Raw genomic sequence first — 25,756 nt, forward strand, 5'->3', positions numbered from 1 at the left:
GGGCCAAAGAGGCGCCACGACCTGGTTGGCCAGACGTGGGTTGGGGGTGTCGCGGATTGGTCCCAGCCGGGAGCTCAGCAGTGTGGAGCTCACGGGGTCCTGGAGCCGGCGGCCTGAGGGATGGACGAGACGAGCCCACTCGTGTCCCCCGAGCGGGCCCAACCTCCGGACTACACCTTCCCGTCTGGCTCGGGCGCTCACTTTCCGCAGGTGCCGGGGGGCGCGGTCCGAGTGGCGGCGGCGGCCGGCCCGGCCCCCTCTCCGCCGGGCTCGCCAGGCCACGACCGGGAGCGGCAGCCACTGCTGGATCGGGCCCGGGGCGCGGCGGCCCAGTGTCAAACCCAAACCGTGGCGGCGCAGGCCCAAGCCCTGGCCGCCCAGGCCGCGGCGGCAGCGCACGCCGCGCAGGCCCACCGCGAGCGGAACGAGTTCCCGGAGGACCCCGAGTTCGAGGCGGTGGTGCGGCAGGCCGAGCTGGCCATCGAGCGCTGCATCTTCCCCGAGCGCATCTATCAGGGCTCCAGCGGAAGCTACTTCGTGAAGGACCCTCATGGGGTGAGAGCGGGGTGGGGACTGCGGCCGCCGGCTTCAGGGAGGGTGGGCTTGTCCCAGGGAGTTTGAGGCTTCGCACTGCCAGAGGGAGAAGGCTGTAGGGGGAAGAGGGGGGTCGAAAGGCTGCAAAAGGGAGAAACTTCACAGTGCGGCCCCCCTTGGCAGGATTTTGGAATGCCTCTGAGGACTGGAGATGGAGAAGCTCTGCGGAATGAAGAAATAAATCAGAACTTATTTGGTAGGGGAGAAGTGAGCGGAAAATGAAAAGAGGAAATTGACCAGATACAGGCGAGGGGCCCAGCGGTGTGATGGGGCAATCGGCCCCTGGACAGAGATGCACGTGGGAGATGCTGCTTTCTAGTCGGTTCCTTAGCTTTAAACTACAGAGACTGCTATTCCGCCACTGACTTACATCTTTGAGCCTGTTCTCTCTTTTTGGACCGAACCAGTGTTGTCATTGTTCATTGAGAAGGACGAGTGACCCATCAGGGTCTCTGAGAGTTCATTTCCAGCCTTCTGTGTTGTGGGATGTTTCTTGCCACCGTCCCAGATCTCTTATTGGCAGATGTTGGTGATAGAGTGGGTGGACTCAACAGTTTCACCTGTCCTGGTTATTGCTCACTTCTGGGAAATCGTTCAGTTTTTAAAAAATGATTCCTCAGTTTAGAATGTAGAGCCTGAGAAACATGGGACTGTCAGCTACTTTTTACTTTCGTTTCTCACCCAGGACTATCAGCAGTTTGCTTTTTTAGCTAAGGCAGAGTGTTTGGCTAACCTTTATTTTGTCTCCTGCATGTGTATAAAGGGGGATGGGGATGGGATGGGATGGGGCTTGGAGTGACCGGGGCAGCTGAAAACTGACCTTTATTCTTTCGATAATCACAGAAGAATTTAAGACATGTGGATACTAATCTTTGGAATATCAATGAGTGGAAAATTTCGTTAAAGTTCTCAGATGGACCACAATGGTTTATTGGGAAAATGTATTATTGCTATACTTATTAAAATGATAGATGTCAAGGGTCCCTCAGATTTTCCCTGCATCTCTCCTGTGTGAACTCTTTAGATGGGTGGTGTGCTCTTTTGATAGGTGTGCGTGCTGAGTGGCCAGGATGGACTGTGACTTGTAGCTCTTAGTTAGATTCATTGAAGGATTCAGTTATTTTATCGGATGTCCCTGAATTATCATCAAGAGCCAGAGGTCAATTCTGCCATTAGCTCAGTTAACATAAACTGAGATGGGGAAAAACTTTGTGGATAGTAAGTCTTTCCAAGTCTGTCAAATAAGGGAGCGGTGAGTTAAATTGAAAGCTCAAAGGGGAACCATCACTTCTAGAAGAAAAGAAAATGGGGAGGGGGTGAAATTTAAATGTTAGTGAGATGTTTTCATCTTTTTAATTTGGGAACTGGAATGACATCTAAGATATGAGTGTTGGTTTTTTTTCTTTTTTTTTTTTTTAGCTTGTTGGCTGATGTAAGAAGGGGCTAAGATTATCTTTGATAGAAGCAGGAGGAAGGTTTTTATTTTTCTTTCATGACACTGTTACAGCTGCATGGAAAGTGTGTCAGGTCAGCTGAGAAGTGATCTGTTGCTCTCACAGGTGGGAGTAATATGATCTCTCAGTTCTACCTGGCAGGTAAAGTACTACCATCTAGTACATAGGCCACAGGGAATGACAGGCTATGGATATGCTTCTTGGTGGTTTCCAGGATCTCAGTCTCTTAAATTTTCTGGCCACTATTCTTTCTTAGAGGGGAAGTCAAAACACATAGGACCTGACAAAACTTATTAATGTAACCATCCTGTTCCCACTGAGGAAAATATGATTCAGAGCAGAGGATCACTTCCTAAATGCTGTGGTGGGTTATACTGGACCACAGACTCACTGTGGTTGGTTTTGTCATCTTTGGCCCTGCTCCAAATATGTTTATTTATTTTATTTAATAAATACTTAGATAGCATTTATTGTATGCCAGGTACTATTTAAAGTGCTTTACAAAAAATAATTCACTCAATCCTCATAACACCTTTGGAGGTAGGTCCTATTATTAGTATCCCCACAGATGATGACACTCAGACACACAGTATAACTAATTTGCCCAGGATCTCACAGCTAGTAAGTGGGAGGCAGGATTCAGAGCCAAGCAGACTGGATCCAGAGTTCATGCTCCTAACCATTATGTACTGCTGCCTCAGACTTAGTCATCTGCATCTCTTGTTTTTCTTTTCACCTACCATATTGGTTAGGACTAAATTTGGCTATGTGTGACAAAAAATTTAAAATAATAATGACTTGAATAAAAGTATATTTAACTCTCATAAAAGAAGTCTGCAGGCTACTCAGATCTGGCATGCCATTTCACTTTATCGGGCTTACATTATGAACAATATGCATCCTTCCATCCAGCTGGTCAGCCATCCCTAACCTGTGACTTCCACTTCATGATCCAAGATGGCTGCTCCAGCTGCAGACACCTTGTCTGCCTTTCAGCCAGCTGGAAGAAGGAGAGGGAGAGGATGCCCTCGCCCTGTAAGACATTTCCTAGAAGTTGCACCAAACTCTTCTCCTTACATCATACTGTCCATAACTTAGCTGCAGTAGAGGCTGTGAACTATAGTCTTCACTTTGCCTGGCTAAAAATCAGAGACCTGTGTCCAGGCAGGAAGAGGGAACAGGAATTGGGGAAACCAGCACTTTCTGCCACAGCTACTTTTGGAGCTGGACGGTCTGAAAGGTTCTTGTAGGTAACAGCCCTGATTCCATTTCTCAATTTAGGATGGTTTCTTCCTCAGGACAAACAAGTTGGGACCTGAAACAGTAAGATGGAAAATGCTAGATCAGGAGTCTTGGTAGAGAGTGTTCATATTACCCTCCTCACCTGTACCCTTGTCCTTCAGGTCTCATGCCCAATTACCTACTAACATATTTTTTGAGCATTTTTTGTTTGGTGAGGCCAGTAATACTGGATGTTTACATTGCCAAATCACAGAACAGCACATGATTTGCTAATTTATTAAGAGCATTAAATGAGACATCACACTTGAAAGCCCCTGGCATAGTTTCTGGTGCTTAGTGGGAGTTCAGAGTACTTAGTTTGTTTCTTTTTTAAGTTACATGCCCAATGACCTCTAGTTAGGCTTTCTTGGATACATGGTGTTGAATAAGGCAAAGGTATGATTTTGAGAAGATGCTTTCATACTGAGAATAGTAATTCATTAGATAATGCCAGTTGGTATTTGCTTCATAATTCTACGGATACTGCTCACGTGTTCTAGGAACTTGCCTTGCATCAGTAATTTTCAGGCTTTAAAAAAAATACTTTATTCACAAAGAGTTTGTCATGAAAACGACACAGTATTATTTTCCATTTTTCAAATATAAAATTATGTTATAATATTGGTTGTGCTTCTTCCAACTACCTGTGCCTTCCAAGAAATTTTGGTATCCTTACCCTTGGTTGAGAAACACACTGATAGCCAAATAAAAAATAAAGATCTCAAACAGAATTCTTGTTTTTACTAGAGTTTTAAGAGACAGTCAAGTTTGTATACCATACATAGATGTAGTTCTTGAGATTTTTCAGCATCGTCTACCATCTGGTATAGGGAGCTGTCCCAGGCCACAAGTTGTGATGGATGAGGCAGATTGGGTTGATGGCAGTGGACAGGAAAATAAATACAATCTAAATATTTTCTACTACATTCTATTTGGATCTGATCATCTTTCAGAGTCCCATATATTTGGAATAGTCCATCCTTCCCTTTTGTAAACTAGGCTTTTCTACCTAAATAGCTAAGTCAAAGAGGGCTATCCAAATTCTAATATAGAATACAGACTTGCCTTTTTCACTCTCATTTCCTTATGAGTGTACAGTGGAGATTTCCAGAGGGTGCATAATGTGTGATATCGAAACAGATTGGATATTAAGAAGATGTGAGAATATAGTTGTTTTTTATTGACAGACATTAGAGATTTGTAAAAATGTAAAACAATGCCAGTCTTCCCACTAAAAGTTGTTTTTGAAAATATAGTTATTTTTTATAAAAAGCATGTAACTTATGTTAACATGTAATAGGTTTATTTTTATTATTAGGTGAGTTAATAAATAGTTTTAACATCTTAGCTTTAATTTCTAATACAGCAAACATAGATTTTACCCACGTAAACAAATGTTTTAGGATCTTTAATGATTTTTAAGAGTTTAAAGGGATCCTGAAACCAAAAAGTTTGAGAACCATACACTTCGTGTTTACCAAACTTTCAGAGAAATGTTTTATTAAGCATTGTTTTTGGATATTTCACAGTTATGTGCTTGAACTGTCTTAATTTTTAATATAGCATAGCACCCTCCTACTTGAGGCTGCTGAGTGGATATAGGAAACCCTTTGGGTTCCAGTAATTGGTTGTGGGTCTGGCACCAGCCAGTGAGTGGCCTCTTACTTCCTTGTGCAGAGCTGTTTTTATCCCTGCTTTCATGGATTGCTGCTACTTGAGCTCCCTCACCTCAACCCCTTCGGATTTAGTAAGTGAGTGTTCAGGGAAGGTGTTTTTAAAATTTTGACATCAAACTGAAGCTTTCTCCTAAATGTAATAAAGGGATTGAAAAGTAAATTAAAGAAGAGAGAGGATGGTGAGAAAAATAGACAGTAGCCATTTTCTTTCTCAACCAAATAATGGTGGGTGTCTTTCTAATTTGAGTGGTTTTAGAGTTTGTTTTCTATGAATTAGGACAGTATTCCTGAGTATTCAGTATGTGAAGTTAACATTAGCTTTGGAAATTAGGCCAGAGGCTGTTTTATGTGTCTATCTAGGAAACCCACAGAGTGCTGACGCACTGTCTTGCACAAACTAGGTACTGAGCAAATGTTAGCAGAATTGAATTGAACTGAGGTGACACTTAGTCCTGAAAGTTACTTGTCTCCCCACCTCTGTCTGAGTGTCCTTCTGTTCCTCCATCCTTCCCACTCTACCATTCCTCCATTTGTCCATTCCAGGCGTTATTATTTCATTAAACCCTTGTAATACTGAGAGAACCATGGATGCTTTTAGAGTTGATGAAATGCTTTCTAATTCTCCTTATGATGGAAGGAAATTGAGAAGTTGGAGAGGTCAGTCAGTCTGTAAATGATTGCTTACCTGCAATCTTTGGCCTGTAAGTTCTGCTTTCTTTAAGCAGAAGTATTTAAGCTTCAGCCCTGGTATTTTTCAGCCCTGCTAATAGTAGGAATGTCTTGGTTTCCCTTTCGCTGGGGACCAGTTTGCTGAACTCCACATTATGCCTCAGTTGAACTGACTGGTGGGTTCTGGGACAGGCTTCAAGTTGTCCTGTGGTTTCACTACCCAGGTTCCAGAGAGTAGTCATCAGTCATTGTCTGTGTGGTGAACCACTTGCTATGCTGCTGTGTGACTGAGAGCAGGGTTCCAGGGGTACAGAGACAGAGAGGAAGGTGGCTAAAATAGGCCTGTGGCTGGCCACTGTGGATAAAAATGTAGTTCTGAACACTTATAATATGAATATATGATTTGACTTTTTCTGGTGAATAAGTAAGTTTGTCTTTAAGAATAAATTGATTATTTTGGAGGAGGAGAGTTCTGTATTTCTCTTGCCCTCTCAAATCCTTGCAAGGCTTCTTGAAGGAACTGGCTTCAAGGTTAACCAGTGTTTGTTGGAGATATGTGCCTAGCCAATTCCTAATATGAGTATTTACTCAATGCAGACAGATGGATGTATGTTTTCTGCTGTGACCAGCCATTCAGGAAGTGGCACTCACAGGAAAGTGTCTTATGACCCAGACTAGCTTGAGTTGGCTGTGGGGTGAGGGGAGGGAGAGTCATATGATAGAAAGATGAATCATTTGGATAGCATATCTACTTTTCTTCCTTTGAAAGCACCCGTTTGGGGACTGGAGGGAATGAGATAAATGTAAAACAACCTCAGAGGGCTGGGGAAGAAACCTTCAGGAGGGAAAGCCATAGTTTCTAGGTTGCAGCAGCATCCCATATGTCCACGGACCTTTGAGGATTAAGTTCCTTTCTGCTAGAGAAGATGGATCTTAATCTTTGTGGCCTCTCTTGTCCTGATTTCTTGCCTATCAGAATTACTTAAAAGAACCTGTTTCTAACCAGGTAGCAGATCCTTTTTCCTCCTGTGATTTTTCTCTTCTGTTGCTTTTATAGTTGGTCATTCCTAAAGTTTTTATTTTAAGGTTTTGTTAACACCCAGGGGTTGAGATAGTTAGGCTGATAGATAAAATCAAACATTGATGAAAGAATTTTCTTAACCTCATTCTATAATACCTTACTGATTTCCTTTCAGTTGAGTCTTTACTTAATTGATGCAGAGCAACAGTGTGTATGCGTGTACCTTGAAAGGTGGGGTTTGGTGGTATTAAAATCTGTTGTACCGTATATACCAAACTTGGCACCTTCTTTGGCCACAGCCCTTCTGGGAGTGGGTCTCTCAGCTGCACACACAAGCTGTGTCTTCCCCTTACAAGCTGGAAAGAAGCCAGTGTCTAACTGTATGTAGACTGTTTGCCTATGCCCTCTCATTTCTTTCTAGATTCCTAGCTGACCTGGTCTGTGGGCTACTTTAATCAACTTGCCTTTAATATCCGCTTTTTCTTTTGTCTCTGTAGAAGATCATTGCTGTTTTCAAACCCAAGAATGAAGAGCCATATGGGCACCTTAATCCTAAGTGGACCAAGTGGCTACAGAAGCTGTGCTGTCCCTGCTGCTTTGGCCGTGACTGTCTTGTCCTCAACCAAGGCTATCTCTCAGAGGCAGGGGCCAGCCTGGTGGACCAAAAACTGGAACTCAACATTGTACCCCGTACAAAGGTCAGTGACCTATCTCCAGGAACCTTACTGCCTGGCCAGAGTTTTCCTGGGCTTAAAGCCCTGCTTCACATTATTGGGACTGTTAGGTCCAGTGAGGGCTATTTGTGTCCTGAGTCTGGGGTTCTCAGCCTTTTTATTTTTTGGTGTGTGGGTTGTAGATTTAGGCTCATGATTTGATCCTGAGAAGGATACACATAAAATTTTTGCATACAATTTCAGAAAGTTCACTGACCTTCTGATGCACATGTATGGGCTCCCTGGCTCTTTGGATCCAAGGTAATCCCAGGCTAGTTAGAAACCTAGTTACTTTTGTAGCTCACTCTCTTAGATTGCTGAGCTATTCCAGGATTTAGATACAGTCTAGAATGGGCTAGGCGATGTTAGCCAAATACTTATGCAAGGTCTGGCAAGGAGGACTCTAGAGTGGGCTGAGAGTTAGAGTAAAGGTCTGGCCTAAACCCCTATAGAGAACTGACATGGAATTCTCCTCACCCATCTTTATGCTATGGAATTCTGGTGCTTGTCTCGATATAACAAAATCGGGTTCCTGGATCCAAGCAAATCCACACTTAGAATGGATTTGTACGTATTTGGACTTAACTGAGGTTCTAATGAAGGTTCTGAACCATACCCCATCCCACCCCTGCCCGCCCCTTGCAAAAATATGCTTAAATACAGAATTGACTGCATACAATTTCAGAAAGTTTACTGACACTAGGTTAAGAACCCTTGTATTACAGGGTGTTCCATGAAACTTTCCAAGGGTTCTGAGGGAAAGAAATCTGCTGGTCAGATTTCTTTAACATTAATTTAAGGATGTCACCACCCATTTAATATGTGTCTCCCTGAGATTTGGTAACAACTTCACGTGGAACTCTGATCGGATGCCCTAAAGCTGCAGGGGCATCTTTGTATCTCTGAGTCTTAATCCTCTTTGAGAATCTGATGAAAGCTGTGAATCTTGTTTCCACAAAAAATACACATATTTGCATTTATTGTTTTGCATATAGTTCTGGGGGATGGTTCATAGACCAGTTGAAGTACATCCATTGACCCACAGGAACTAGATTAAGGGGAAAGGGGGTATAGCTCAGCGGTAGAGTACGTGTTTGGCACACATGAGGTCTTGGGTTCAATTCCCAGTACCTCTATTAAAAAAAAAAGTTAAAAACCCTGCATGAGGTTTTCTTTGCAGGTTAGAGAGCAGATTTTGGGAAAGAGCCTGATCAGTAGACAGGAGCTTCCCTTCAGATCTGTTTTTTTTTCTGTTTTCCCAGCATCCTTTAGAAAAAAATGTGATTGTTGGGGATGTTTAACTGTGTCTGCTCCTTTGCCACCAAACTCCAAACAATAAGCCAACTAGTTTGTAAGGTTATAGAAGTAAGGGACCACTTCTTGATATTTCCTTCCAGCATTCTCAGCACCTAGCAAAGTTTTATAGTTAAGCTTTCCTTAAGTATCAGCTGAATCAGTGAATAAATACCAAACCATGAAAGTACAGTAACAGAGATCCCCCAGCTTCATTCAGGTCTATGGAGAGAATGTTTGATTGTAGTTCCAGGCTTGTAGCTCCTGTCTGACATCTAATTCATTGCCTGGCCTTGTGCAATTCTTTCCTTCCCTTTATGCTTTAGTCCTCTCTGTACATATAGTTGAACAGCACACTGAACATCTTATATGATAATTAATGCTCCTTAGATCTACTGCTTAACCTAAAATCCTCCTGCTAGGCCCCTCCTAGACTCTAGAAGTGCTTTTAAGTACTACTTTCTCATCACTCTGTACTTCCCTTTCTTTACTAGGTAAAAAGCAGACCCCCTGGCCCAGTGTCTGTCTGCTCTGCCTCTGCTTCTTGAGTACAGTGCCTAAGAATCAGAGGGCTTGAGTCCGAATTCTAGCCCTGAAGCTCTTTATTGGGTGACCCTTGAACACGTCACTTAAGATACCTCCGCACCCCCTACCCATTCAGTTTCCTCACTATAAAAGTAGGGATATAAAGAGTTCCTACTTTATAGGGTGGCTATTAAGATTACACAAGATAATACCTGTTGAACTTGTAGCCCAGCACCTGGCACAGGGTAAACACTCCATGCATCTTAGCCTGTGGTGTTTTTATGACTATTCTAATCATTAATGTCACTCCCCACAATCCCTTTCTTCCCCATCTCTGGTCTTCCTCTTTCCCTTTTAGAGAGCCTTAATGAGGCCTAAGGATGTTTTGCATCAAAAAGCCAGCAACAATAAAAATAGTTGTCTTCCATGAGACTGAGATGAGACAGAACTTTGCAAGCCTAACACACAGATGCTGGAGAATAGTAAGAGGAAGCCTTTCCTCTCCCTGCCTTCCCACCCTGTGACAGGATTCTATCCAGTTGATCAGAGCATCTGTCACTATGGAAACGAGGCTTATGTTACAGTGGAGAATCAAATAGTAAGGCTCTAATTCCACTTGATCACTATCTCTGTGTTCCTGTGAGGTTTCAGATTGTGGTAGTTTCATTAGTCATAGAGGAAAAGTGGTTTGTTACAAAAATTGATCAAAAATACATCTGATGGGGGGAAAGGGTGGTTTTTGGCTTGAGAGCCAGGGTTTTCATCATGGAAGCTGTCAAGGTTCTCTTAGGAAAGCCTTTTTTCCCCCCTTTATTCCTGTGCTTGTATTTCCTGATTTGTAAAACAGAGGGTACTAACCTATAGTACTTTGCGCATCTATTTTAGGTACTCTGTTAAAAGTGGATGAATGGATGGATGGGAGGAAGGGAATTATTTTGCACTCTCTAAGGTTTATGGGAAAAGTAATTAGTTATTTGTAATGAATTTTACAAGGCTTAGGAAAAGAAAGAATTTTCTTATAAATTTGATTTTAGGTCTTTATATGCTAACACTCACTTGTTGCCCTCTCTGAAAGAAGCTTGTAATTCATTCATTCATTCATTTAATAAATGAGCATGTGCCAGGCATTGTGGTAGGTACTAGGGATACTAATGTGCATAAGATGTTCTCATCCACCCTACATTTCATTAGCTTTGAGAGACAAGTTAGATATACAAATGGGTAATCATGAGACAATGTGATGTGTGATAATGGACGTATGTATGGATTATGGACTACAGCGATACCACTGTAGTTTGACAATCAAGTCCAATATTGGTTGCCCATTAAAAAATTATTTTTGAATAGGTAATACATGCATCTGGTACAAAAATTAGAAGGCACAATTGAGTAAACAGAGAAGAGTAACTCAGCCTCTCTCCCACCACTGTCTTCCAGCCACTTGGTTCCCCTCCTCAGAGGTAGCTGCTATTACTAGTTTCTTCTGTAATACCCCAGATGTAGTCTAAATATGCATATATATAGCAACTCACTAGAAATTAAAACCAATTTTAATGTTTGTTTAATTTTTAAAGGTAAATAATTGCACATAGTACAAAATTCAGCAGGTAATAAAAGGGCATAGAGTAAATTGCAATTTGCTTTTATCTATAGAGAAAATAGGCATTGGGCCATCTTCTCCTAACCCAGGAGGTGGCTGTAGGAGTCGGGGTAATTCATGTTAGCTGCTATAACAACCCCTGAGTTGCAGTGGTTTTACACAGTAGGAATTTATTTCTTGCTCATATCAAGACCCATGCCAGAAAAGAAAAAAGAAGACACTAATAAACTTATCTACAAAACAGAAACAGACTCACAGACATAGTAAACAAACTTATGGTTACCTAGGGGAAAGGAGGTGGGAAGGGATAAATTGGGAGTTCGAGATTTGCAGATACTAACTGCTGTGTATAAAATAGAGAAAAAACAAATTTCTTCTGTATAACACAGAGAACTATATTCAATGTCTTATAGTAACATATAATGAAAAAGAATATGAAAACAAATATGAGTATGTGTATGTATGACTGAAACATTATGCTATACACCAGAAGTTGACACATTCAACTAATTATACTTAAAAAAAAAAAAAAAAAAGATCCATGCCAGTTAGGTAGCTCTTCTAGATCCCAAGCCACTCCATGTAGTGAGAAGCAATCTAGGATCTTTTCATGATGTGGTGGTTTTGCCATTCTAGAGCCCTTCATTTCCAGCTGTATAGATTGAGGAATGTGAACCAAAGATCATGGGAGATTTTAGGGGCCTGAAAGTAATGTATATATGTCACTTTGTCAACATTCCATTGGCCTGAACTAGTCGTACACCCTGTCCTAGCTGCTAGGAAGGCTGAGAAATGCATTCTTTCTGTGTCCCCTGGAAGAGGAACAGCACTGGTGAGCATCTAGCTATTCTCCACTATAGTGGTATATAGGTCCTTAAACTTGACTCTAACCTAGGTATCTTCTCCTTCCACTATAGGTAGTATACCTGGCCAGTGAGACCTTCAACTATAGTGCCATTGACCGAGTCAAGTCCAGGGGCAAGCGGCTTGCGCTGGAGAAAGTGCCAAAAGTTGGGCAGCGGTTTAACCGCATTGGGCTTCCGCCAAAGGTATAGATTGCACCTCTGTGGCTTATCAAAGGTGATGATGTATAGTGGCATGTCCATCCAAGTGGTGAAGCAAGGTGTCTACAGATTTGTGGACATTTGAGTAGCTCTGCCCTGAGGCTCCTGTTTTACTCATTTCTGTCAAGGTTTAGGGAATGGTTCTGCAGAGAATAGAGACTTAACTTTCTCACTTTACTCCTCTGGACCATTTAGGTGGGCTTCTTGAGTTTGGATGGGCAATCTCTGTCACAACCCTTTTCTGATACAAACTTCACAGGGCCTTAGTGGGCACCTGGCTTACTCCTGGGATCTTTGGACTTAGGCTATAGGGCAATACCTTTATTCCTCTTTTTTGGTTGCAGGTTGGTTCATTCCAGCTCTTTGTTGAAGGCTACAAAGATGCAGACTATTGGTTACGGCGTTTTGAAGCCGAACCTCTCCCTGAGAACACTAACCGGCAACTGCTGCTACAGTTTGAGCGGTTGGTGGTGCTGGATTACATCATCCGCAACACTGGTGAGCAGCTGTGGGTGGTCCTGTGCCCTATGCCCGACTGTGGTGAGGCTTGCAGAGCTTAGTATCAGAGTGCCCTATCAGGATGAGTTTTTTCTAAGACAGAAGGATAATACACATTTGGGGAGTGTCTTGAAATACTTACCCAAGACAAGCTTTGTCCAGGCATATTATGTGTAGTTGTCAGAGGTGGCGAGGCCTGTGGCTAGTATTTAAGTTTTATCTTTGCCTCTTTCCTCGTCCCAGACAGAAAATGCTTTGGCTTTTCCAAAGCAACGTGAAGAGTGCTCTTATCCTTGATTCCTAGTCATTCATGGTGGCCCAGCCTGTCACGGGACAGTTTTCTTTTGGTACCACATATAAGTGGACTTACACAGTATTTGCCATCTGTGACTGGCTTTCACTTGGCCTAATGTCCTCAAAGTTCATTCATATTGTAGCATATGTCCGAATTTCTTTCCCTTTTAACACTGAATAATAGTCCATTGTGTTATATACCACATTTCACTCATTCATTCATCTCTCAACAGACACTTGGGTTGTTTCCACATTTTAGCTATTGTGAATAATTTTCTTACGAACATGGGTGTACAGATATCTTTGAGATCCTCTCTCAGTTCTTTTGAGTATACACCCAGAAGTGGAATTTCTGTATCATATGGTAATTCTATGTTTAGAATTTTTTGAAGAACCACCATACTGTTTTCCACAGCAGCTGCACAATTTTTACATTCCCATCAGCAGTGCACAGGAGTTTCAGTTTTTCCACATCTTCACCATCACTTGCTATTTTCTGGGCTTTTTGGTTTTGTTTTTTTTTTGGTAGTCTCAATCCTGATAGGTGTGAAGTAGTATCTCATTGTACCTTTGATTTGCATTTCCCTCATGATTAGTTACGTTGAACATCTTTTCATGTGCTTTTTTGCTATTTGTATATCTTTGGAGAAATGTCTGCTTAAGTCCTTTGTCCATCTTTGAATCAGATTGTTTGTTTTATTTTTGTTGAGTTGTAGGAGTTATTTATATATTCTGAATATTAATCCCATATCAGATATATGACTTGTAAGTATTTCCTCCCATTCTGTGGGTTTCCTTTTTATTCTGTTGACAGTGTATTTTTTTTATCGTGTCTTTTGATGCAATTTAAGATTTTTCATGAAGTCTTTTTTATTCTTTTGTTATCTATACCTTTCATGTGATAGCTAAGAAATGATTGCCAGATCTAATGTCATGAAGCTTTTGCCCTGTTTTCTTCTCTGAATTTTGTAGTTTTAGGTTTTAGATTTAGGTCATGGATCTATTTTGAATTAAAAATTTTGTATATGGTGTTAGGTAAGAGTCCAACTTCATTCTTTGGTATGTAGATATCCAGTTCCCAGCACAATTTGTTGAAAAGGCTGTCTCTTCCCTATTGAATGGGCTTCCCACCCTTGTTGAAAATTGTTTGATCACATATATGAAGATTTATTTCTAGACTCTCTATTGTATTCCATTGGTCTGTCTTTATGCGAGTACCACACTGTTTTGATTATTATAGTTTTGTAGTAGGTTTTTGAGTAAGTATAGTTTTGCAGTAAGTTTGAAAGTTTTGGAGGAAATGTGAGTCCTTCAGATTTGTTCTTTTCCTGGATTGTTTTGGTTATTTGGGATCCCTTGAGATTCCATCTGAATTTTAGGATGGGTTTTTCTATTTCTGCAAAAAACATCATTGGAATTTTGATAGAATTGCATTAAATCTCTAGATTGCTTTGCTTTGAGTGGTATTGACAGCTTAACAATATTAAGTCTTCCATTCTATGAACATGGGGTGTCTTTCCATTTATTTATGTCTTCTTTAATTTCTTTCAGCGATGTTTTGTAGTGTTCATTATACAAGTCTTTTACCTCCTTAGTAAATTAATTCCTAAGTATTTTATTCTTTTTGATGCTATTGTAAATGGAATTGTTTCTTAATTTCCTTTTTGGATTGTTCATTGTTATTATAGAAGTGTAACTGATTTTTGTGGTTGACTTGTTATCCTGGTACTTTTGCTGAGTTTATTAGTTCCAATAGTTTGTGTGTGTGTGTGTGTGTGTGTGTGTGTGTGTGTGTAATCTTTAGGGTTTTCTACATATAGGATCATATCATCTGTGAACAGAGATAATTTTACCTTTTCCTTTCTAATTTGGATGCCTTTTATTTATTTTCCTTGCATAATTGCTCTGGTCTTTTGGTACTGTGTTGAATAGAAATGGTGAACGTGGGCATTCTTGCTTTGTTCTAGATCCTAGAGAAAGAAATTTACCATTGAGTATGATGTTTGCTGTGGGTTTTTCATATATACATTTATTATTTTGAGGTACTAGTCTGCTGGTTATGAATTTCTGATTTTGTTTGTCTGAAATGTCTTTATTTCACCTTCATTCTTGAAGGATATTTTTACTGGGTATAGAATTTGGGATTGGCTATTATTTTCTTTCAGCAGTTTTTCTTAAAAACATTTCATTGTCTTCTTGCTCCCATGGTTTCTGCGGAGAAGTTTTAAACACTTTTACTGTGATATACCTAGGTGTATTTTTCTTTGTGTTTGCAGGATTCCTTGAATCTATAGTTTGATATCTTTTCACTTTTGGAAAATTCTCAACTATTATCTCTTTCAATATTACTTCTGCCCATTATTTTCTCTGTTCCTTCTGCGACTCCAGTTACATGTTAGATATACATTCATGTATATATCTTTTTTTCTTGGGTACTTCATTCTGGCTAATTTCCTGTGGTCTGTCTTTCATATCACTGCTTCTTTCTTTAGCACAATCTATTAAGCTTATCTGTGAGTTCTTAATTTTGGTAACTGTATTTTTCAGTTCCTGAATTTCTATTTGATTCTCTTTTATAGATTGCTATTTTCTGCTGATACTCTTAATCTTGCCTTTTATCTTCTTAAACATATTAAGGATTTTATCTTGAACATTTTAGAGCCTGTATTTTCATTGTTTGGTGTCCCTGTAGATTTGTTTTAATTTTCTGTCTTCTTTGTTTTTATTTGTGTCATCTTGTCTCTTTGTATACCTTGTTATTTTTGATTATCAGATACTGTATATCAGAGATTGTAGAAATATTTGGAGGCTTAAGATGCTGGTATAAATCCTGTCTGGAAGAAGATGTTTGCTTTTGGCAAGCAGCCTAGGGTCACTGGCAATCCAGGATCACTTTAATTTCAGGCATTGAGGGGAAACTGCTTACTTCCAACATGTAGCTCTTCAGGTTTCAACTCAAAGCATCAATGATTTACCAGAGTTTCCTCCCCCTTATCAGTCACCAGACTATAATTTTGTTTCCCTAGCTCCACAGTTCTGTCTCTCAGCCCTGTAGCCACCTCTTGCCAAATCAGCAAGTGCTATAAGAGAAAAGAAGCCACAAATGCTGGACTCTCCCTCTGGATTTCCTTTCTCTCCCAGATGCTGACATGTTATCTCTTAAGGGTCTTATACAATCTCTAGTGCCTTCAAGATTTAAAAATATTTTATTCATTTTTTATAGCTGTTTTTAGTAGAATGATTGGTCCAACTGTCCAAAATATCTAGTTTATCATTACTGAAAGTGAAAGTCACCCCCGTGTTTTCTGCTAACTTCATATTTCTGTTCACAGATCGAGGCAATGACAACTGGCTGATTAAATATGATTGTCCAATGGATAGTTCTAGCTCTCGGGTAAGAGGCTGATCTGTATCTTGAAGAAGAGGATGAGATGGAATATATGCATAATATGGAAGTGCATAATGGTCTGATGTCTGTGTCACATAAGTTCAGAAGAATCAGGATAGCACATGTCATTAAAATTGATAGGTTAATATTTGGTAGAGATTTCCTCAATCTGTTTTTTAAGGAATATCCTACTGAATGATGTTAATAGAGATAGAATGAAGAAAATTTCAAGTAAGTTTGGATCATATTACATACTTTGTGCCTTTTTAGGAGAGTCACATTACACAGTAGCATAATAAAGGTCTGAGAAATAGTGCATTAAATAAACCAGTGTGATTTTGTTTGGTCTGTGATTTCTAAACCTTTGACCGTGGAATGCTTTTCTCATAAGAGACTGCAATTCCACAGAACATCAGTTTAGAAAAAGCTACATTGTGCAACTTTCTTTACTCTCTCATTGCTTTTATACTCCACCACACTTCCCTATCCCTATTCAGTCTGTGTTATTTTAAAAAATTAGCAGGAAGGCTACCTGGAGCAGGAGAGTGAGGTTGGATTTTATTCCTTGCAGTTTTTTTTTCCTTGCAGCTTTATTGTGATACAATTGATATATAACATTGTGCAAGATGTACAATGTGATGATTTGATACATGTGTATATTGCAAAATATTTACCACAATAAGGTTCGTTAACACATCCTGATAGTGTCCTTACTTCCTTTTCTAAGAGTGGGCTTCAAATTCTGTCCATCAGAATCACCCAAAGAGCTTATTAAAAGTAGTACAGATTCTACAAGCCATTCTTCCATTAGGTCTGTGGTAAAACTGACTTCCCACTTTTAATAAGGTATCACAGAGGATTCTGATGCAGGTATCCTGGACCCACATTCCCTGTTCCTGTGATGGCACTGGTTAACCTGAAGCAGGTAGCCAAGTAGACAGTCATGGGAATGTCTCCACTCTCTGTGCATCCAGCTCTTGTCCTTTTCTTTTTAATGTATCACTGAAGCAGTGGAACAGACTGCCTTGAGCAAGAGCAGCCAACTCTTATCTTCCATGGTTCTGTTATCTTACTGGAAAATGTGGTAACCACCAGTGAAGTGGCATCTGAGTCAAGGTCCACACAAAAGGACCTTGATTGACTGAAAGTTGATTTTTCTTCTTTTTATACTCAGGATTCTCACTGCCTTTCCCTAGGAGGAATGGCTTCTAGTTATCTTTTGTTATTGTCAATGTCCCATCTTACCAAGGACTGTGGCAACTCTTGGGGAAGTATACCTTTTCTCAGATGAGAAAGGGACTCTGAGAACCTTGAATAAGCCAAATCAGAGGTCCCATAAATGTATCAAGTCTAAGTAACAATATGGAAATTAGGTCAGAAGTTGAGTAGGGATTGGTGCCTGAGGAGGTTGAGATGGGATGCTTTCTTACTACTTTAAAGGGACTCTGTAAGTATTTAATCTTTCCTTCCTCTTCAGGACACAGACTGGGTAGTGGTGAAGGAGCCTGTTATCAAGGTGGCTGCCATAGACAATGGGCTGGCTTTCCCCCTGAAGCATCCTGACTCCTGGAGGGCATGTAAGTCTCAAGACCACTGTGGTCTGGCTCTTTTCTTGCTCAGTCTCAGTTTTCTTATCTGTGCAGTGAAGATAATAATGCCTCTATCACAGGATTGTTCTAAGACTTTATGAAATAATGCAGCTCATGCACTTGAGCACAGTGGCAGCTACTCCTGCTGTGCTTTTAGTATAACTTTTGCCTTACATTATTCCCACTAGAAGCATAGAGTTGAGTTTTCACATCTCTGCTTTGCATTTTTCTTATTTTTTTCCGAGGACTATCTTATCATAATTTATTCTATTTGTGTTTCTAAATATAAGCTGCCATCAGTGTTCTGTCTTCCTTGTCAGCAGCCTGGAAGCCAACCCCTGCCCCGCTGTAAATGAGAAACTTGGAAAGGGAGAGATACAAGAAGGGGGTCACTAGCCCCTTTGCAGTACTAGTGTGTCTTGTCAGAAGGAACATCTCAGTGTTTTAGTGGCAACTAATTGCTTCTAGACAGGCTTGTGTCTTGGAAAGTCATATAATGTCTGAGAAAGGGCACAGGCTGTGGGATTAGGCAGACCTGGGTTTGAATCCTAGTTCCTCCGCTTACTGTGTAACCTGTAGGGTTAACAGTCCTTATAACTTTTCTTCTCTTTGTGTCTCAGCTAAGAGGGGTGTCCTGCCTTTGCCAGTGATCTGATAGGTGGAGGACATAGATGGGTAGGGACTTTTTCAACAGCAGCTTTGCTTTTGACTTTTTCTCTTTTCAGATCCTTTTTACTGGGCTTGGTTGCCCCAGGCAAAAGTCCCATTCTCTCAAGAGATCAAAGATCTGATTCTTCCAAAGATATCGGACCCTAACTTCGTGAAGGATTTGGAGGAGGACCTGTATGAACTCTTCAAGGTTAGCCCTGGGAACCTCAGGCTCTATAACCATATAGAAGAAAGAATTCCAATGGTTTTTCTAATTGGACCTGATACAAGCCAAGAGAGAATGGAAACATCCCCTCTGGCTTGTGTTAGCCTGTGAAGAACAAGATTCCCCACTGTGGACAGCAAGACCTAGTTTGGATTGGTTTGAAAAAAATTGCAACTATGATGAAGCACACTGGCATGCATCCTGTGTGTCACTTGTGTCATGTGGCTGCAGCGCATCAGCAGAGCTCTCGTTTTCCAGTGCAGCACGAGAGCCTGGAGTTCTTTAGAGTTAACAGTGAGACTAAGGACAAGATACTTACTTGTCCTCTGGTTCCCCAACTGTGAAACAGGGAGTTCCTGGAGTGGTAGTTAACTTCACTAAGGCTCCTAAGCCTCACGTAGGTTTTCTTTATGAGAAAGTGTCTTATTGGGAGAAGAAAATGGGTTCTTCTGAGGGATTCATGCAGGTTCCATCTCCTTCTGCCCTTCTTTTGCAGAAAGATCCTGGTTTCGATAGGGGCCAGTTCCATAAGCAGATTGCTGTCATGCGGGGACAGGTAAGCCTGGGACATCCTGCTGGCATCATTTCTAGGATCTCTCTGAGAGGGTTATATGCTCATGTTGAGTAAATGTGCAAAGCTTGAATTTTACACCCAATTTAGTCTGTGTCATACATATTTGTAACTCTGCCTTAATACCGAAATCTCCCACCTCTTCCATGGTATCCAGTACTTGGTGAAGCTCTTACAATGTGCTTAGTGCTGTGCCACTTGCTGGATAATTCATTGGTAAATTTACCCGGTGGTCCCTGTCCTCAAGTTACCCAAGGCTGGCCGTGTGTCTTGGTGATTAAGGCTCTGGAATCACACTGCTGCATCACTACTTCCAAGCATCATGGCTTGGGCAAGAGCCTCCGCTTCCTTGTTTATAAACTGGGACAGGAGTCATACTTTGCATGGTTGGCCAGAGGATTATAGGAGATAATTCATATCAAGTGTTTAGTAAAAACAATGCCTGGCACATGGTAAGCACTCAGATGTTGGCCATGATTATAATTTTTGTTGTTACAGTTATAAGCCATATTATTTCTTCTTTCTCCACTTCACCTTCAAAGAGAGCTAAGGAAACCCCCGTAGCATTGTTGATCTTCCAAAGAATAGTAAAGAATAGCTTGAAAAATTGTCCAGAAACTAGGACACTTACATTCTGCTTATCACTTTGAAGTCTTCTTAAAGAGAACTGGGTGGCCTAGCAGTTAGGGCACAAACTGGCCAGAGTGCCTGGTTTGAATCCTGGTTCTGCCATTTACTAGCTATGAGGTGTTAAACGAGTTAATCTCTTTCTTTTGGTTTCTCCATCTGTAACGTGGGGTTAATAGGAGCACCTACCTTACAGAGTTATTAGGAGATAAATGATTGAAAGCAGTTGGAGTGGTGCTGGTGTACTGAAGTACTCAATATGGGTTAGCTGTTTTGATTATGATTTTTATACAGCTTCTCACATCTTTAAAGGACAAGAAGGTTTTCTTAGTCATAATTATGCGTTTACCTTTATAGCACTTCGTGAAAGGCTTCTGGTGACAGCAGCTCTTGAGCTTACTGCGCTCATTTTCCCTGGAAGTGGGACAGAGAGAGGTTTTAAGAGCTGTACTTATTATAGCTGCCTGAATACCAGTTATGTGGTCTTCTTACATTTTCCAAATAATGTAAAGGCCCAGTTAACTGGCTGAATTTTTAGAAACCTTTTAAAAGCTGCCTGATGTACTCTGGTATTCTGGAACTTAGCATAAAGGAACAAACTTCTTCTCAAGTTTCTGTAGTCTGTGCCTCTGTCCCCACTGTACTGTCTTCTCTAATCCCTTCCCAGCTCCAGTCACTTGCCAACATCATAGCAACCCTCCTCTCATTGTATTTAGTTAGGGTTATCATTTAAGAGTGGCAGAAAGCAGGGTGGGGTGGGGTGTGTGGTTGAGTGAGTGCAGTTTTAGCTTTCTTTCCATCTTGTGTGCTTAATGTCCTTTGAGGGCCTGTGACATCTTACAACCTAGAGTGCCTGCCTCTGAAACCATAAGGTTCCATGAGCATCAGCTCCTCCTGCTAGCATGTAAGTGGAAGGAAGTCACAGCCTTCTACCTACCTGAGCCGTAAGCACACAGGGGGCTGTACAATGGCCTGGAGCCAAAGGGAAGAATGAAGAACCTCCAGAGAGATGCAGTTGGGTGATAGAAGTTATTATTCACCATAAGGGCTTCTAACCAGGAGTTAGATAAAGATTTCAGGGTCTGAGGGAAAACTGCTTTAGATAACATTTTTTTCACACCTTTATTGTGGTATAATTACTGTACAGTAAACTGCACATATTTCAGATGTACACTTTGATGAACTTTGATAAATGTATACACCTGTGGAACCACCACCACACTCAAGATAGCTGACATTTCCATCACTACCCAAGAGGTGCAAATTTCAAACTCCCAATTTATCCCTTTTTACTCCCTTTACCCCTGGTAACCATAAGTTTATTATCTATGTCTGAGTCTGTTTAGATAACACTTTTGAAGACAGTATTTATTTTTTAGCATTATGTATGTATATTAACATTTAGCTATAAAATTTTCAACTTCTTAATTTGAAAATTTTCAAACCTTAGCAAAGTTGAAAGAATGGGGTCTTCTCCTAGACTCACCAATTATTACATTTAGTTGGCCACATTTGCTTTATCTCATATCTCTATATAGTATCAGTCTGAATAGTATCTATCTCTATATATCTATATAATTTATCTCTTTAATGTATCTATATAATTTCTCTCTCTCCCTAGATAGATTTTTCTTTGTTTGTTTTTGGCCAAATCTTTTGAAAGTGAGTTGTAGACAGTTTGACATCTTACCTCTGATGCAAGACTTAAGCATGCTTGAGAGGTGGCTTCTAACCTGAAGAGCCAAAGGAAGCACAGGGACACCTAGCCAGAGCAGGTGTAAGATCCCGTCTCTTAAGCTGGGTGGTCTCCTGCACAGTCCACCCTAAATCCATTTGAACTTCCTTTTAGTCCTCTGCCCTGATCTTGCACTCAAGGCTCTTTGAAGCTGTGTAGGATGCTGCCAAATACCAAAACAAGTAAGTAAAAAAGAAATTAATTTTTGGTAGGATCCACTTCTGCCTTCTGACCTCTGTTCCAGGTGAATCTCTGCCTCTCTGGGGGCAGCATTTGTAGCCAAAGGTATTTGTGGCTTGAGGGCTGTGTGTCTGTGTGATTTGTGGGGTGCCACCTAGCTTACCCTCCCATGTGTCTCTGGCCTGGCATGAAAATCTTCAACATCCCACGGTTTGAAGAGGGCTGTCGTAGGAAAACTTCAGCTTTTGTACTGTCCTACAGAGAAAATAAATGGTGGTGATTCTCATTTTGATAAGGGGAGGAAAATGTGTCCCTCTGGACACGTATCTGAAGTATCTGTAAAATACAGACAGAAGTTTGTAAGGATCTGAATGCACTGTGGTATCCTGGAACAGAAAAAGAACAGTACTGGAAAAGCTCATGAAATCCACATTAAGTCTAGAGTTTGGTTAATCCTAATGTTCCAATGTTGATTTCCTATTTTTGGTAAATATACCATGGTTATATAAGATGATAAAATTAGGAGAAATTGGGTAAATAGTATATAGGAACGGTCTGTACTATCTTTGCAATTTTTGTGTAAATATAAAATTATTCCAAAGTAAAAATTTTATTTAAAAAAGATGAAACACAGCATCAGAGGTAGAATTCAACTGAAATGGCTTTTTTTTTTTTACAATATAAGAGAATTTAATGCTTTTTTAATTAAAAAATTCAACATTGCCAGAATTTAATGGTTTCATTTCTTGCACATGATCCAGAAAGCTGACTTTTTACTTTTTAAAAAAAATTATTTTATTGAGTTATAGTCAGTTTACAATGTTGTGTCAGTTTCCATTGTAGAGCACAATTTTTCAGTCATACGTAAATATACATATATTCATTTTCACATTCTTTTTCACCATGAGCTACCACAAGATCTTGTTGAAATGGCTTTTTTTTTTAACACATGGTTTTTGTGGGAAAATCAAAAAATAAGGATAAACAATAATAAATAAATAAAAATCATCTATAATTCCTTGACTCAGAGATAATCACTGCCAACTTGCAGGCTTTTTTTCTCTGTAGGTAAGTAGATAAGAAAATAGAATTTAGAAAATAAAGATAGGGTCACATTATAATTCTGGTTCCTTATCTTCCTTCTTTTTGATCTAAGACACTGTGATCAGCTTTCCATGCCAACAGAATATATTTTTAATTGCTTTTTTCTAATCCCTTAAATTATTAACTGATTTCATACTCTCCTGGACATTTATATCGTTTTCATGATACTGCACTGTTATTCATTGAAACTAAGTGTTTTGTGCATGTCAATGATTGTTTCCTTAGTTCTTAAAAATGGAGTTGCTGAGTCAGAGGGCCTGTTCACTTTTAAACCTTTATGTTCCACTTGCCTGTCTGAAAACCTGTCCCAACATCCAGCCCACAGCCATGCCTCAGAACTCTCCCCAGCTCTGAGTCATCATTTTCTCTGTATCTTTACTAACTAGGAGGGCAAAAAAAGAGGAGGTATTTGTTTTCATTTGTATGTTTTAAATGAAGAGAGAGGTTTCCATTTTCTGTATATTGCCCACTTACTTTCCTACCTTTGTAAATAGCTTATTTGTACACTTTTCCGTTAGCCCATTGTTTATTTTGTATTGATTTATAGGAGCACTCTATCTGTAGGTCTCTCTTCAGAGGCAGACCAGAATGCCCAGGCCTTTCTCTCACTGATCTCATTTTTCCCACTGCAGATCCTAAATCTGACACAGGCCCTGAAGGACAACAAGAGTCCCCTGCATCTCGTTCAGATGCCACCCGTGATCGTCGAGACGGCCCGTTCTCACCAGCGGTCTTCTAGTGAGTCCTACACACAGAGCTTTCAGAGTCGGAAGCCCTTCTTTTCGTGGTGGTAGACCCAGAGGCGGACAAAGGCATATTGTCTGAGACTTGGGCTGGGAGGAAGCCTGGGGAGCGTTGCAGGAAAAGCCACAGAAGCCGGTGGAGAGCAGTGCCCTCAAGAGCCCTCTTTTCTGCTCGCCATCCCCCTCAGAGCTTTCCCAAGCACAGGGAGAAGCACAATCAGAGGGACAGCGTGTGTTGTTGGGCTCTTCTGAGTGCTGGGGAGGACTGGTGCTCCGTGCAAGGGATCCAGATGCCTGGGAAGGAGCATCTCCCTTGGGGCAGGCTGGGAAACTCCCTTCCCTCCCTGACACTCCACTTTGTTACAATTCCTCATTATATTCTGCATCAGAAAAAAAAATACAAATTTAAATACTAGTAGCAAAACCCAGGCAGAATCCCAGATCCTCTTATGTTTGAAACCTCTGATCCAGACCTAAATTCACACGGACCCAGACATCCTCGTGCCTCACAGTTCCTTACTCCTGCGGACCAAGGCAGCTGGTGCCTCAAAAGTGCTGGGACAGATAGAAGCCACGCTTTCCTTTGGCTTCTTGCCAAGTCTTCTTCCCCTTCCCCTCCCATCAGTGCAATAGGCTGACTCCAAACATGATTCTCATGGTGGGGATGCTTTTGCTCTGGGACTCCCAGTAGTTTTACAATGATCGTGTAGATCACCTCTGCCCCCTGCCCCGCTAGGGACCCGTCCTCTGTAGTCCAGGCCTGTAGCTTGCTTATCACTCAGGCAAAGGCAGGAGGGAGGAAGCTGACTCCCAGCATGCAAAAGTGATCCATGCCTAAGTGTGTGCTGGAAGCTGTGATGGTCTGTGGGTGAACCTACCCCAGCCTTGCTTCCTGAGTCCTTAGCCCGAGCCAAAGGTGATAACCTATCCCAGTCCTCTAATTTGTTCCTTTTGTTTCAGGTATTTTTTTCTCAACTCTTTCGACTTAGAGGTTTGGTTCTGGGTTCTGGAGTGGCTCTTGGTTAAAGTTCTGGGATGGGTCTCAGCTCATAAGAGGACAGGATATTAGGTCCTTGGACCTTCTTTTTATGCTACCACTGCTGCCTGGTGGAGGTAACAGGACTTGTATTCTGCCTCCTAACTGGCAGCTTCCCTTTGCTTTCTGACTTCTTGTTCCAGGCCAGTTTTTCCATGGCTTCTTGAGAAAGGTGGGGCCCAAAGGAGAGGTCTTCACACTGTCCCCTAGTGCCTGCCCAGACCAGTGTGCGTCTCCTTGCTTCCATGTCTCCTTTGCCTCAGCTGTCCCCCTTGCCAGCTGTTCCAGCCCTTTCCACACCAAAGCAAAGAATGGCCTTGGGGGGAGTGAAGAGGGTGCCACCTGTGGCTCAGGGGCAGCCCTGTGCTACTGGACATTGCGTTTCTGGCACCCTGTGATAGGCCAATCAGTCTTGGAAAGAAACTGTCTTGAAGGTTTGATAAACAACCAAAGAAAGGGAGCGAGGACTGTGGCTGTGTGCCCTCTGCTTGCCCCGCTCCCGCCGTTCAGGAGGCAGAGATGTGCAGCCCTCGTCAGCGGGGCCAGGCTGGTCCCCTTCCAGTCCAGCCCCCAGGAGCCAGCTGACCCTGGGCTTCCACCCAGCTGGCAGGAAGAGTCTGGGAGCGGGACATGCATGCCCTGTGGATGAAGGCGCAACACCCCAACCAGCCCCAGCCCTGACAATCCCACTGAGCTGGCCCAGACTCTGGCCTTGGGGGCACATTTGTGGGAACATGGGAACAGCAGGGCTCCCAGAGGCTGGAGGGGACGCAGGTGTGTCTGGCTCTCCTCAGACACCTTTACACAAACATGGTGGTAAAGTGCCCCACCTGGGTGTCAAGAGAGCTGGTTCCTTCCCCCACCAAGCAGATCTGCACGTTGCCCTCATCCAGACCAGCTCTAGGATGAGAAGGACATGTGGTCCAACATAAGATGGAGCGGGTCCCAGTCCTTTCCTGGCCCACTTCCATTCTCCTTGAAGCCTGTACTCAGGTTGCCTTGAATGTGGACTTTAGGAGAGCCAGGGCCCAGAGTGCCAGGGCAGGCTTCTGGGTGGCACTCGTGAAACGGCCCAGCCCTCTGCCAGCCACAGGTCCTGTCCCCTTGTCAGGGAGTAGGGGTTGGGCTGCGACAGTGCTGCTGCCTCTGTATTGTTCTAATGCACTGTAGAAACTGTATGTAATGTATTTAAATCATGCAGATTACGAATAACAAATCCAACTCTGA

General features: G+C 41.7%; 1 protein-coding gene across 1 annotated transcript; it reads left to right on the forward strand.

The window, feature by feature from the left end:
- PI4K2A (phosphatidylinositol 4-kinase type 2 alpha) lies at positions 1-25,756 on the forward strand. Its single transcript, XM_010974398.3, has 9 exons — positions 1-555; positions 7,193-7,393; positions 11,744-11,875; positions 12,235-12,388; positions 16,015-16,076; positions 17,548-17,647; positions 18,385-18,518; positions 19,030-19,089; positions 23,383-25,756. Exons 1-9 carry the CDS (start codon positions 121-123, stop codon positions 23,542-23,544), a joined length of 1,440 nt encoding a protein of 479 aa, XP_010972700.2. The 5' UTR covers positions 1-120; the 3' UTR covers positions 23,545-25,756.

The sequence above is a fragment of the Camelus dromedarius genome, chromosome 8 (genome assembly GCF_036321535.1).
Source record: "Camelus dromedarius isolate mCamDro1 chromosome 8, mCamDro1.pat, whole genome shotgun sequence".
Taxonomy (NCBI): domain Eukaryota; kingdom Metazoa; phylum Chordata; class Mammalia; order Artiodactyla; family Camelidae; genus Camelus; species Camelus dromedarius.